This window comes from Manduca sexta, chromosome 1 (assembly GCF_014839805.1).
Source record: "Manduca sexta isolate Smith_Timp_Sample1 chromosome 1, JHU_Msex_v1.0, whole genome shotgun sequence".
NCBI classification, from domain to species: domain Eukaryota; kingdom Metazoa; phylum Arthropoda; class Insecta; order Lepidoptera; family Sphingidae; genus Manduca; species Manduca sexta.
The window spans coordinates 1357781-1372868 of NC_051115.1; the positions used below are offsets into that span (position 1 = coordinate 1357781).

Here is a 15088-nt window from a genome sequence, read left to right on the forward strand (position 1 = left end):
TGCGTTTGGGTTTTGAATCTGCAGACATTCGTATCGGCAGTCCGTTACACAACCAACTAGGCTATCGCTGCTTTTCGAAAAATATATTCAATCAATTTATTACATATAACAAATTAATTTTTATTCCCGACGTTTCGAAGTCGAGTCTCTATGGTCATACGGCGGATTAAAATATGGCAAATTCCGTTATGAAGTTTTATTTGAATATGGAACATTGTTGTAGAGATAAATATAAAGCAGAATATGATTTTGACAGCTGAGTTTTGTTTATTAAATAGTTAAAAAAAATCGTATGTTTATGTTAATTACATACATTAAAATAAAACTATTTACGAATTTTATCGCGATTTTTTATATTATCATTATTCTCCTAACGTTTCGAACTGCAGCCATCGTGGTCCCGGGGCGGACTGAGGTGTTGGTCATCCGAAAAGTCATAATTACAATATCTACCTACATTTTACAATTATAAAACTTTAAATGATGAGTGTTACCTGTTCCTGGAGGGCGTGAGGTCGTTGTGCTGCTCCTGTATGGTGGGCAGCAGCGAGGTGAGGCGGTCGGTGGGGCGCAGCACCTTGAGCGTGCGCTCGGAGAGGCGCCACACGAGGCGCTGTCGCTGCGGCAGCGCGCGCCGCGCCTCGTACTGCGCCAGCACCACGCGCACGCGCGCGCGCCACGCCGTCAGCGACGCGTCCGACATCTGCGCGGAACAGCAGCGATGTAGCAATGTGTTCGCATTATATCGTTTTAAATAGCTATTTTATTTACTTAAAAATAAACTTTCAATCTTGTTATGCTTTTAATAAAAAAAAAATCTGTAGAAAAGCAAAAATTATTGCTCACAACATCAAATCGGATTTTTTTTGTCGATTACTAGTACTTATATCAATATGTTGTCAACAGCTTTTTACGCACTATTTTTGCTTCGTAACAAGGTAAGCAGATAGTATACTCAAGCTTTACTACTACTAAATGTAGTGTGATGTTTTTTTTACTTACATGGCAGTGTATCTGTAGCTGCCTTGCGAAGTTGTACAGATAATAGACGCTCTCCGGCACCGGCACTCCCTTCTCCGACCGCTCCACCAACTGCTTCTCTGTAAGTAAAAAAGGTTTTTAATTTTTATTTATTGTAAAAAAAATTGCTGATAAAAAAGCGCTTCTCTGTGGACAGAAAAGGTGTTTTTTTTTTATTGTTAAATTACTTCTGGTCTGATAAAAAAAAAGAAACTGTTATAAAACGGAAAAAAGAAAACCTTTTTTGCAAGAGAAAACTTATTGTAAATATTTTTTAATTGAAACAGTAAATTTATAAAATTGTATAGTGCTTACCTAGTTCGTGAAACAGCAGCACTAGTGCGAGCTCGCTGGCGCGCGCGTTTGCGCACGTCGCGTCGCACGACACTATCTCTAGTAGGTTCACCAGCTCGCTCTCCTAGAAAAAAAAAATAATGTCATAAATTATAGAACATATTGTTTCGTCGCTTAAATACACATAGACTTTTTTTGGTTTTTTATTTGTAAAAAACATAAAAATACTATGTTTTAACAATAAACACCTATCTCAGTCAAAAGTTATTTATAAACGCTGTATTTCAATAAATAATCCCTGTAACTCAACCGATTCTTATTTGTAAAAAAAAGAATATACTGTTTTAACAAAAAAAAAAAAAAAAAAAAACTATCTCAGCCAAAAGTTATTTATGAACGCTCTATTCCAATAAAAATTCTCGGTAACTCTACCGAAAGCTTACTACAAATAAAAAAAAAAAAGTTCACCTCAGCCAACAGCTCGTCCTCGGGCAGGTGCGCGCGCATGAGGTCGCGCAGCAGCCGCAGCCAGTGCAGCGCCGTGACCGCGCCGCCGCAGCCGCCGCCGCCGCGCGCCAGCCCGAGCTTGTCCACCACGATGTGCGACATGCGCGACACGTCGCCCGCCGTGCACGCCGACTGAGATATTGATACTGCGGAGGAATTTATGATTAGAATAAATATTTTTTTTTGAAAAAAATTAAAAGAATAACTTTTTTTATTAAAAAAAAATCATTTTTTAGTAAAAAAAAAAAATCATTTTCTTAGTAAAGAAAAACATTTTTTAATAAAGAAAAACATTTTTGTAGTAAAGATTGTTTCATTGTAAAAAAAACAAAAAAAATACTCAAGCTTTTTAATCACCTATAAAAACGGCGAAGCCTCATTGTTTTAAAAAAAACGTTTAACAGCAATCATTACAGTTAAAACGTAAAACATATAATTACATTTCATATTCTCCGTTCGAATTTAAAAAAAAAAAAAACACAGTGCAATAAATTGAGCAAAAAAGAAACTACTCTTTCGAAATGTTCACTCACCAAGTTCTTCAATGGAGACGTTCCGCTTGGCGTTGTTCCTCGCGGCGTACTCGTCGATCGCAATGTTCATGCACGAGACGGTGATGCACGGGACGTGGCACGGACGCACCTTCATCTTGGTCAGGAATCTGTAAAAAAACACCACATATATCTATATATATAAAAATGAATTGCTGTTCGTTAGTCTCGCTAAAACTCGAGAACGGCTGAACGGATTTATCTTATCTTGGTCTTGAATTATTCGTGGAGGTCTAGGGAAGGTTTAAAAGGTGAGAAAAATTCGAAAATTGCCGGGAAAATCCTCAAAACAGCATTTTTCTATTTCCCATACAAACGTTTTCTAACTAATACGTAGAGTCAATTTGAGCTTTATTGCTATTGTATAAAGTTCACTGTTGTCTAAGCAATGTAGGTGTGTTCCTAACATCAAAGCAGTGTGCGTTGGAGCACAGAATATAATAATGTAATGTCGCATTCTGAAACTCAACAAAAGTGATATCGCGGACCCGACTAAATTGAACAGTCACAAAATTTAATATATCATTAGTTATTTGGTTGGCTTCACGATATTATTTCTTTTGTTTTTTTTGGATGGAGATTTGGAATGATAGTGCGAGTGCAAAGTGCAAAGACATAATAAATGGAGAAACAGACATTAGAATTGAAACTGAAAATCTCCTTCTCTTAGTTAATCTATCTATACTTATAATAAATCTGTAGAGAGGTCAATTCTGTACATGAAATATATTTCCAAAATAACTGGGGGTGATTAGGGATCGATACTGATGCCAAAAATGCAATTAGTAAAATTTTTGTCTATCTGTCTGTATAACCGTTATAGAAACAAAAACTACTCGACGGATTTTAACTTAACTTGGTACAATTATTTTTCATACTCCTGAGCTGGTTATAGTATACTTTTCATCACGCTACAATTAATAGGAGCACAGCAGTGATGGAAAATGTTGGGAAAACGGGAGAAGTTACTCCATTTTTTAAGCTTCCGTCATTTCGTGTGCAACCTTAATGGTTTTAAAGTTCCTTCGATTTCACCAGGATCCCATCATCAGACCCTGACCGGACAATCGGACCACCTGCATACCACCATAAATTAAAAAAACATCCCGACAAATTGAGCACCTTCTCCATTTTTGAAACCCGAAATCCACGCGGGCGAAGCTGCGGGCGGAAGCTAGTCTCAGTATAAAAAAAATGGGTTTAGTTTTAAATCATATTAGAAACTAGCGACCCGCCCCGGCTTCGCACGGGTGCAATATTTCTCCAACAATGGATGTTATTATAAATATAAACCTTCCTCTTGAATCACTCTATTAAAAAAAAACCGCATCGAAATCCGTTGCGTAGTTTAAAAGATTTAAGGCGATACCTCAAGGTCCATTTTCATACATTTTGTTTCACCTTTAATCTGGGTAACTAAACAAGTATTGGCAAGTAAAGAATTTAAATTCACGTCTAGTTAGTGATTAGTTCTCGCAGTTGAAGAAAAACGTAAAATAATTAATAATCATGGATATTTCGGCCTTTAAAATTTAATATGACGAAATTTTAAAGGCCGAAATATCCATGATTATTAATTATTTTTACATTTTTCTTTCAACTGCGAGAACTAATCACTAACTAGACGTGAATTTAAATTCTTTACTTGAAAATACTTGTTTAGTTACCAAGATTAAAGGTGAAACAAAATGTATGAAAATGGACCTTGAGGTATCGCCTTAAGCATACAAAGGTAGGGACAGAGAAAGCGACTTTGTTTTATACTATGTAGTGATATCGGGCAAAGGAATCGAGATCTTTACAGCTTTATAAACACATTGACGTATATTTTATAGAGACGAACGTCCATATAAACTATTTGTTCAAAATCTGAACTAAAATGACAACCAAAACAGTATTATAACCTATTCATTCACTTGAACAAATAATTTTACTTATTTGACTAATATTTTTTTTCACGTCCAGGTTTACACTAGACTATAGTTCTTATATAATGAGTTTCACTCCCTACATAACTACACGTCCATGTTGAAATCATACCAAAGTCAGGTATACGGATTGCAGTACAGTTTAGTCGAACACAATGAGTGTACGGAACGCGATCTAGTACGCAGTACGTATATATCGACGCATATATATAGTATAGTTAGAATATTTTTATGCTTTGCTTGGATTTAAAGACATTAAACTACATAGTTAGTTATAGACCGAACATCAGGACCTAATTATGCTCCAAAAATTATTCGAATTGGTAATAAGTAGTCTTATTTGAAATGTCCGAGTCGATAGAGTAACCATCGCATGGGAAATATTTGTATGAAAATCTTCCTAATGACCACTCTCTATGTCATCTTAAAATACTTTGCTTGGATTAAAGAATATGTAGTTCTTTTATATTCGTATTAAACATGTATTCAGCAGTTAATATCACGCATAGAAAAAAAAAACAGTTATTGTCTGCTTCCTACGTCGTCTTTGACATATTATGTAATACATAAAAGTCCTTAATGACCTATCTACTAAATTATTTGAAATATAATGCAAATATTCTAAATTCAAATTGCAATTTTTTTTTATTGCGTTTGCTTTTAAACTTTTTCGTTTTATGCCATTGTATTCTAAATTTAAATTGCAATACTTTTATATTATTCTTTTTTTAGATTGTGACTCTTACCGCTTTTGTATTCACTTTATTACAGATTGTATATGATTTTTATTATTTCCTTTACCTGTCGAACAAGTTGATAGCGTCGATGAGGACCTCGCCTGGCAGGTCGAACCACATCTTGAGACAGCGGAGGACGTGCGCGGCGCCGTCGCGAGCGCCAGTCGTCACCTCGCCGTTCTGAAAACAACGTTCATAGTTAGAGAACCAGTAATGGACATAAAGTGACTGACCATAGACTATCGATGAATGTTACTGTATAAAATGAGAGGACTCTAAACACCCAAAAATACTTTAGTTTTAAAAGTATTGCGAGGGTGTCTGAAGTCAGCCAACCAGTTGGACCAGCATGTTAATTACGCTGCATTCCCTTAGTGACGTATATTAGGCCCGTACATCAATAAGGAAGTATAATACAAGGCTGGTGTGAACTGCCAAGCACTCCGGTATAACCCATTGTTAAAAAAATCCTAATCAATTTATTATTATACTTCAAACCTTTGTTCCTTACAATAATTACTTCAAGCAAATATAAAACCTGCACCAATATAATTATAGTTTAAATTTAATTTGCAAAGCCATGAAGGTACAAAATCATTACCCACTAAGGCTCGTAAGTAAAATCTTAAGGTACAAAGTCCATCAGAGTACAGATGTACGAATATTTATTAACACATTATCATACCGCGAAGGTCGCATGTACTTTTACGTCGTAGTTTTAATATTTATACAAACTTACGCTTTTATATACGAATGACTATTGTAATTGGCACCTAATGGTAAACGAGTTACTCAAACAATAGTATCATACAAAATTAAACTTATTAAGCTATGAATGGCATTGCGCACGCCATCCTGAGACATTAATAATATAATAATAATATGAGCCCCGTATTATATACTGTCTCACTGTTGGGCCTCCTCTTCTACTGAGAGGGATTAAGTCTTAGTCCACCACGCTGGCCTAGTGTGGATTGGCAGACTTCACACACCCTCGAAATTCCTATCGAGAACCTCTTATGTATGCAGGTTTCTTCACGATGTTTTCCTTCACCGTTAAAGCAAGCGATAATTCACAAAGAATACACATAATTTTTTAGAAATATCCGAGGTGTGTGCCCTTAGGATTTGAACCTGCGGACATTCGTCTCAGCAGTCCATTCCTCAACCAACTAGGCTATCGCCGCTGTTATCCTGAGACATTAGACGTGTCGTGATGTCCAGTTATTAGCGGTGTTCCCTTTGGATTAATAATTCCAACTGTTTTTGCTAACTTTGGGCTGAAAATTTACCCCCTTATTCATAGACGTTTTTTATCGAACGACCGAGTAAGGCTGTGATAACGAGTCTGTTTCTCAGTGCTGACGGCATGGCAGCCTTCGCAGTGCGTAGACACAGCGCCGTTGTTATTGGCTAATATTAATTGCTGTGATGACAAGTCTGTTTCGCAGTGCTGACGGCAAGGTAGCCTTCGCATTGCGTAGCCATAGGGCCGTTGTGATTGTGTTGTTCAGATACAACTTAAATCTAGTTGGCTGTCAGATAAACAAAGCTGAGAAACAAACTTGTTATCACAGCAATGCTCCGTCTTTAGATAAATAATATCTATAACAAGGGGTTAGTCTCTAACGAGTCGGCGGTAACTTCAGGCTGAAATTCTATAGTCTCTGCTATTTTATATTCTAGTATGTTTTTTTTATACTCGACAATGGCGAAATCAACAATAAACAGTGACCATATATATAAAAGAAGTTCCTACACTTTGATCTGAGTCTATTGCCATGAAGCGAAAAAATAAGTTATCACAGTTTACTTGGCATTGACACAGACTGGGTTTATGGGCAGCAGACTTTGCTCACGCAAACTTGCTCGCAGGCCAACATATGTCGACTTACGATAACCAATTCTCGTCAATCTATAGACTAGGATAGTATTTACTATCAGAAGTTAAATTTCCCGAGCCTGAATAATTAAAAAAAAAAACAGGAAAACTATCACCTACGCAGGGCAAATAAGTCTCACCTCAGACTCAACAGGCAACCGCAGTTTGGGCGTGTATTTATGTTCCATGAGCAGGTACTCGTTGAGAGTGGCGTAAAGCCGCGCGTCGTCGCGCGATGTGGTCGCCATGTCGGCATCCGGGTGGCTCGCGCCCGCTCTCAACATAGTCGGGATAATCGCGCGAGCGGAGGGTGAATCGGCACCTGTGGGGAGGGGAGGATGAGTTTGTTTTTATTATTGGTTCCTTTACCTACCCGTTAAGAAAAAGAATTTCGTTATTTTTGAACTAAGCTTTGCTGTATGCTTATTTCCTTTGCTTCTCGATTGAGTTAAAAGTGGACAAAAATATACCAACATTTTTGTTTACAGAATTTATTACGTAACTTATTTTAAATGTTTTAATATTTATCTCATTATCAACCCTTAAGGCGATACCTCAAGGTCCATTTTCATACATTTTGTTTCGGCTTTAATCTGGGTAACTAAACAAGTATTGGCAAGTAAAGAATTTAAATTCACGTCTAGTTAGTGATTAGATCTCGCAGTTGAAAGAAAAATGTAAAAATAATTAATAATCATGGATATTTCTGCCTTTAAAATTTCGTCATATTAAATTTTAAAGGCCGAAATGTCCATGATTATTAATTATTTTTACATTTTTCTTTCAACTGCGAGAACTAATCACTAACTAGACGTGAATTTAAATTCTTTACTTGCCAATACTTGTTTAGTTACCCAGATTAAAGCCGAAACAAAATGTATGAAAATGGACCTTGAGGTATCGCCTTAATGCATTTTATGAGAAAAAAAAACAACGGACTCTCGATCAAAATTTTAAAATTAGAACATACGATTTTTTTTACTGGCAATCGCTGTGTAGTTTCTTTTTTTTTATATAAAACTTTTGCTTACCTAAGCGTGTGTTGGAGCAAGCAGCGGCTGTCGTCGTTGTATATTGCCCGTGCCGATCCGCCCACGACTCGACTCCCGAACTTTGAGGACCGGGCGCGGAGGCCCTAGTACCTGGCCACAGAGAGCGCACGTCAACGCACCGCAACACACGGTTACCGCACGTTGAACGCACCTTGATTGGTGCGAGGTTTGGGGGAAACTGAGGTTTCGGGGGATTTTTCGGGGGTTTGGAGGTTATGTGCTTTTGAGGTGAGGTTTTATGGATGTAACGAATGTGATGTAGATTTCGACGTTAAGTTTTAGAATGTAATTTCAGAATCGAATTAAATATTTCGAATATATTGATAACTTATAATAATACTGAATTTATGGATGTAAATAAATAAAACAAATCCAAAAAATCAATTAAATATTAATAATAATGCAGTCTGTTATCAGATCTCAAAATAAATAATACTAAAACAATTTGGTATGAGTAACCTCCTTCGGAGTTTCAAAATAGGTTTCAAGGAGTTTGACAAGGATTTTGGCGGGAATACAAAATGGCTACCAGAGACAATGTTTTGTTGAAAAACAATTGTCCAGCCGCCAAGCGCCTCCGTACGTGGCAGATACTTACAGATAGCAGTTGAATACTATCTGTAGGGCGTATGCTGCACTCTAGCGAGTAGCAGTTACTGAAAAAAAAATGCACCGGCCCAACAACCCGTAGTATACACCGGACCTTAGTCCTTAATACTATTTTTATATCGCAAAGCGATGCGGGTCTCTTCAAATATAAAATAACAGTTACCTGTAAAATTTATTTATTTAATACATTGTTCATTATTGGTGCATTTAGTTTAGCGACTAGACTTAAAAATACATTATAGAGTTATTACTATACATACCTACGATTTTATATTTTAGTCAACCAGTGTTCATTACTGATATTCGGACTGGAATATACAGAAAATATGAATGAAGATAAAGTTGTATAAAATTTAAGTAAATGAGCTTAAATCCATCTGAACTAAAGCCATTGTTGTTAAACTATGCAAAGATTTTCATACGCTATTATTTAAATATTGTTTGACAATGCACTTGCGAGCATTTATTTCTGTTTTTATACTTAAATTTATATTTCGATATAATAACTTTGCATTTACCTCAACGGTTATTATTCAATACCGTAGAAAAGATTGTAAATATTATAGTATATAATCATAGTTTATCATAGTATATTACGACTTTGTAAATAACGATAACAATGTTATGAAATATACAAAATGGCGGATTTTAATCTTTAAAACAGCGAGCATTAAATGGCAATTATTAAAACCCACGATTTCCATTTATAAGTGACTATAGATTAATGTTTTAGCTTTTTTTATTCTACTAACCAATATAAAACTAGTTTATACAAAAAAAACAATGAAGACGAAAAGGAGACAACAATTTAAATAACGGTTTAAAGTATTTATATTAATAATTACAACTGGTTTTTAAAGGTCCTTTCTTTTTCATAAAAGTTCATTGTATCATGAAAAAAACATTGTGGACTATTTACATTTAACTTTACGATTTAATTTTTTAACAAAATATTATTTATATTATATATTTTAACTAATAAAATCGTGGCCTATAATTTTATATTTTCAGAGACCCGTTATTTAAACTATAACAAAGGCCGCCACTCACGTTCGTCGACCTTTACCCGATTCGTGTCAATCCAAAACAATGATTAACTAATTCGTACATGGTTGATGACCCCTTATTCAGATTTAAGGCGATACCTCAAGGTCCATTTTCATACATTTTGTTTCGGCGTTAATCTGGGTAACTAAACAAGTATTGGCAAGTAAAGAATTTAAATTCACGTCTAGTTAGTGATTAGGTCTCGCAGTTGAAGAAAAATGTAAAATAATTAATAATCATGGATATTTCGGCCTTTAAAATTTAATATGACGAAATTTTAAAGGCAGAAATATCCATGATTATTAATTATTTTTACATTTTTCTTCAACTGCGAGAACTAATCACTAACTAGACGTGAATTTAAATTCTTTACTTGCCAATACTTGTTTAGTTACCCAGATTAAAGGCGAAACAAAATGTATGAAAATGGACCTTGAGGTATCGCCTTAACATAAACATAGACAAATTTGGCTGCAAAGATTTAAACAATAAAATTGGCACACATGCGCCGTTATGTCAAAGCGAGTTCGATTTTTAAATGTGACAGCTCATTTTAATATTCAATTCCATAGATGTCGCTAGCCAAAAATGTGCTGATTGATTGAATATCTATTCAAAACTATCCTCCTTTCTGCAAAAGAATCATGAAATCTGATCTTCATCACCGAACAAACTTCTTCGTTGGGCATTTAAATGAAAATTACTGTTATTTTTAGGCTGAATCATAAATCTAAGCAGCTTTATGTTTATCTATTGGATTATATCTATGACGAGAAATAACACGTAAATTATTTAGTAAATGTCGTGCAATGTGACACAACAGGTGATAATAATCGATAACAGGTCTTTTCAAAGACGTAGAAACACTGCGTATTCCTAATGTAAAATCTAGAAATATTTGAAGGGCAAAAAGGACATTGACTTATCAATTACTTTCTATTTTTTATGATCTATGTAGCCTTTAAAAGCGGAGATAGCCTAGTTGGGTGTGGAACGGATTGGACAGCACACACCTCCGACTTTTCTTAAACTATGTGTGTATTCTTTGTGAATTATCGCTTGCTTTAACGGTGAAGAAAAACATCATGAGGAAACCTGCATACCTGATAAGTTCTCTATAGGAATTTTGAGGGTATGTGAACTCTACCAATCTGCATTACAGCGTGGTGGACTAAGGCCTAATCCCTCTCAGCAGTATAGCAGGCCCATGCCTAGCAGTGAGACAGTATATAATACAGGGCTGATATGATGATGCAGCCTTGAATTAACTAAATTCATGTGTTAAATATTTGGTTTGAAACGAATTGAGCTCAGATTTTTCATTGACCTATCATAAGAAATTTTGGCGCGATTTTTAAAAAAAGAACATCAATATTTGAATGTATATTCGTTTTTTTTAGCTTACCAAGTGATCGAAGTATAAACTCCATGCCGAGCAATAATATTGCTAATAAACCTACAAAGGCTTAGTAACAGCTCATTATCTGCGCACTAAACTTTTTACAGTATTGTGAAATGGCATGGGAAACATTTTTTATAATACGAGCATTGTTAATTGTTAACTGTGGCAACATTGTTTTAATTCTACTTATTATTGAAACTTTTATTTCACGGCAGAATGGTTTTGTTTCTTTGCCGGTTTTTAGGGTTGTTCCCATGTGGTTATGGTTATTGGTTATGGGCTCCTTTTTCCGCACTTAGCCCGTAAAAAAAGTCGGGCCATTGTGCGTGGTTCCCATGTGGTAATATCCGGTGTTTATTTCATAAAAGTAATATATTTTCAAGTCTCATGGTAAATTGCATGTTTTTTTTCTTTTGCTAGATTTGTGATTCAAGAATCTACGTAACGAATTTATCATCAAGATATTTGGACTTAGTCCTTCGCATTGGTTGGTTTTACTTCAATTTTTAAACAAATTAGTTTGATGTATGTACAAATTCCAGGGAGGCTTATTACGAGCATTCTAAACGAAGGACAGCTTCGATAGCCGAATAGGGAAATAAGGGACATCTTGACTCCTTTAATTAACTCCTTCGTAATCGAATATCAGTCATGATTGCCAATCTCTAGATAGATATTATAGTGCACGAGTGTGTGCAATACACAGCACTCTCTGCTCCTTCTCATACTCCGGTGAGACAAATCTCCTTCACTTATACAGCTATCAATATTGTCCTTTGATTAGAACGATTTCAAAGTCTGATTTGTTCCCGTAAACAGAACAGAGCTCCCCAACCTCTCTTATAAAGAGAGAAGTATATAATATTTTTGCATTGGATATTTGTCGATATGGCGATAGGCTCGCTCTCTATGGCATCATGGAACGGAACAAAGGCGAAAAGTTGATGCCGTGGGTGCACCTATGCCTTCCCCTTCGGATACAAAGGCGTGATGATTTTTTTTTAATATAAAAATATATTGAGCGCGCAAAATAAACCTATCGGAAATTAAACAAAGGAACTTGTTAAACTCAAAACTGCTAAACAAACAGAAATATTTTTATGATCATATTTTGCTAATGAGTCAATGACCTTCAGATATACTTTCGAATGTCATTTTAATCTGCAATAAGGTTGAAAATTGCCAATCACCCTAATTTATCTATGAAACGCTTGTTTTCGTTAATGTCATTGAACTTTCATTTACGTAACGTTATCATGAAAATAACAACTGACGTCGTATAATAACATCTGTTTTGCAAAGAGAAAGAATTTCTTGGACAGCTGGCGGATGCGTGCACCTGGCAGTACGGCTGTGGTACCTTTGCTTCTAGGGTTTTAATTTTTAATGCCAAAAAGGCGGTAAACTTAAATTTCGAATGCACCATATAATTTGAGCAATTATTTTTTAAATTTAAGTCTAAGGTTTATAGTAATTCAGCCAAGTATAATAAAGGTTATATATTTTACATGAAAATTTCATACTTTTTGTTGATTTTCCACAGAATAGTATCGCATATTTTAAAGAACAATTTCACAGTGCGTTGCATATGAAACTCGCGTCGCGACGAAAGTACAGCGTGCGGTGTTGAAATAACTTAGCATTGCGGTGTATGATTAAATGGCGGGCTATTTTCTTCATTACAGGAACGCTAAGATTGCTAGATATCCTAATTTCTTGAATCTAACTAAGTACTTCTATCGGAAAGATATTTTTATTCCTCTTTGTGATAATGTGGGGGAAATGATGGATTTTATACAGATTTATAAAAATAATATTATACTTCCGTTTTTTTTTATTGCTTTGAATAACGAGACGAGTTCGCCGTTCGCCTGATGGTAAGCGATACGACCGCCCATAAACAGTAGAAACACCAACACCTTGAATTACAAAGTATTGTTTGGTATTCCACTGCGCTCGCCATCCTGAGACATGGTACAGTATTTGTGATTTTTATCTTTGCAACAGGGCAATGTGTGCAGATCTCTGAAGTAACATAAGAGTTTAAAAAAAAACTGATATGCTAGCTAGATAGACTTACTTTATTTTTTTAAAACGATAATTCAGTTGTCTTGTTTGTCTGCCAATATGTCTGTATATCACAGGAAAGCGGATTCAGATAACATATTACAGAAATTGACGTCATATATGTTTTTAGATTTTTATCACCATTTGTCGCAATAGCGCGCAGTTTTATGAACACGAATTTTATAAATAACAATGAACATTATATATTTATATTATATTTAGTTTTAAAACTTATAATATTTTTATGAAGTAACTTACATATCTGTGTATCTGGAATATTATAATTTTTTTAATTCGTCCTTAGAGGACAGGCTATAGTCTTTCGACCATGCTGCCTAGTCTTACGTATGTCTTTTCCTCAAATATAAATTCTTAAACATATTGTCTTAAGTAAATATCTGGATTAAACAAAATAAAGTAGTTTTGTTTTAAAATATATTAAATATAACGGGCAAAGGAATCGAGATCCTTACAGCTTTATAAACATAATAATTCAGATGTTTTGCTGGCCTGTAATCCTTCAATATATAAATATTGTGTAGATAATAGCAGTCGCTTTCTCAATAATGTATGTTGAAATATGACACAACACCATAGCGAATACTCCATCAAAACGCTCGCCAAGCATGACGATTGCGTACAATGTAAATATTATTCAACTTAAGTAACCTTTACATAGTAAGTAGTTTCCTATATTTAATTATCTCCGTTTTCCATTGAGGCCTCTAGACTAGACAAATAGTAAAATATTACCCGTCATTAGTTAATTAATATTCCCGTAATACTAATTTTATAAAATAGAATATTAAAAAAAAAATTACAATGGTCACTACATTCAAAATAAGAACAAAATAAGATTAAAAACTTAACGGAACAATGGCTGTATGTACTATGGTTCCTTCACTTTCTTTAGTATGTATTAAAAATCAGCGAACGTAAAATATGTGTATATTTTTATTAGGCAATGGAACGTAATATTAGTAATTTTATTTCAAAACCATGTTGAATGTATGCGGTACAAAAGCGACATCTTCCTAATGCTACAACAGTACATACTATAAATGGGCCGGTTTCTGCGACAACTCTCGAAGGCACGGCTGTTTACCGTAAATGCCTTTGCTTTTGAAACTAGATTTCACATCGAAGTTGTGTGGCGGAGACAAAGAGATACACGCAATATTTGTTATTACTTTGAGCTGTTCTTTCGAATATATATCTTAAAATCTCATTATAATTTACACCCAATTATTTACAAACTGATTTAGGCTATCCTTTTTTATACCCTGGTCTGTAATACAGTTTCTTTTTTCATTAAAACCAACAACTATACATATTTTCAGCGACTGTTAACCTAATTAAATCGTATTTTAAAATTTACAATTCTATATTTTTATAAATAAAACCCTACAAAAAACCTACAACCGTATATTATTTTATAATCATCGCCAATTGTTGTGATAGAAGTACATCGTAGCGCCAAGATGGCGGCCGTTCTAATTCATATGTCTAATTCTGTCCGTTATTGGCGGGAAAGGAGGACGTAATGGCCGATCTGTTTACTATGTTGCTAGCGTAAACTTAGTGTGCGGAATGGTAACTTTTCAATACATTTATTTGTCAAAAAAAGAAGTAAGAAAACCTTTTGATATTAAAAGGTGTCCTCCCCGTGACCGCGAAGGCTTCGAAACGTCGGCAGAAAACTAAAATATTAAAACCGCGATAAAATCCGAAAAATAATTTAATTTTAATGTAACATTCGCGTAAATATAAGAAATCTTAATGATATTTAGATCAATGCGATGGAAAAAGATGAAAATGCGATAATACTTAAACTGATATTGCTACCTACATAGTTGGACATTGACCCAATTAGATATTATGAATGAAAAATTAGAGAATAAAAATGATTCATTGTTTCTAACCAATTTCTTAGGTAACTACGTGCTATGCTTACAATAAAAATTTCATTGACAGCATTTTAATTTGTATATT

General features: G+C 34.8%; 1 protein-coding gene across 2 annotated transcripts in view; it reads right to left on the minus strand.

The window, feature by feature from the left end:
* The window catches only part of LOC115449766 (cyclin G), a 41402-nt gene that overhangs the window by 3113 nt on the left and 23201 nt on the right, over positions 1 to 15088 (minus strand). For both annotated transcript variants that reach the window (XM_037436391.1, XM_037436387.1), the window contains exons 2-9: positions 7951 to 8061; positions 7060 to 7241; positions 5102 to 5217; positions 2355 to 2482; positions 1783 to 1967; positions 1336 to 1438; positions 1003 to 1100; positions 495 to 703 (exon numbers count right to left, since the gene is read on the minus strand). In XM_037436391.1, the coding sequence (XP_037292288.1) occupies positions 495 to 703; positions 1003 to 1100; positions 1336 to 1438; positions 1783 to 1967; positions 2355 to 2482; positions 5102 to 5217; positions 7060 to 7203 (983 nt within the window). In that variant the 5' untranslated portion in view covers positions 7204 to 7241; positions 7951 to 8061. The remainder of the gene's footprint in view (positions 1 to 494; positions 704 to 1002; positions 1101 to 1335; positions 1439 to 1782; positions 1968 to 2354; positions 2483 to 5101; positions 5218 to 7059; positions 7242 to 7950; positions 8062 to 15088) is intronic.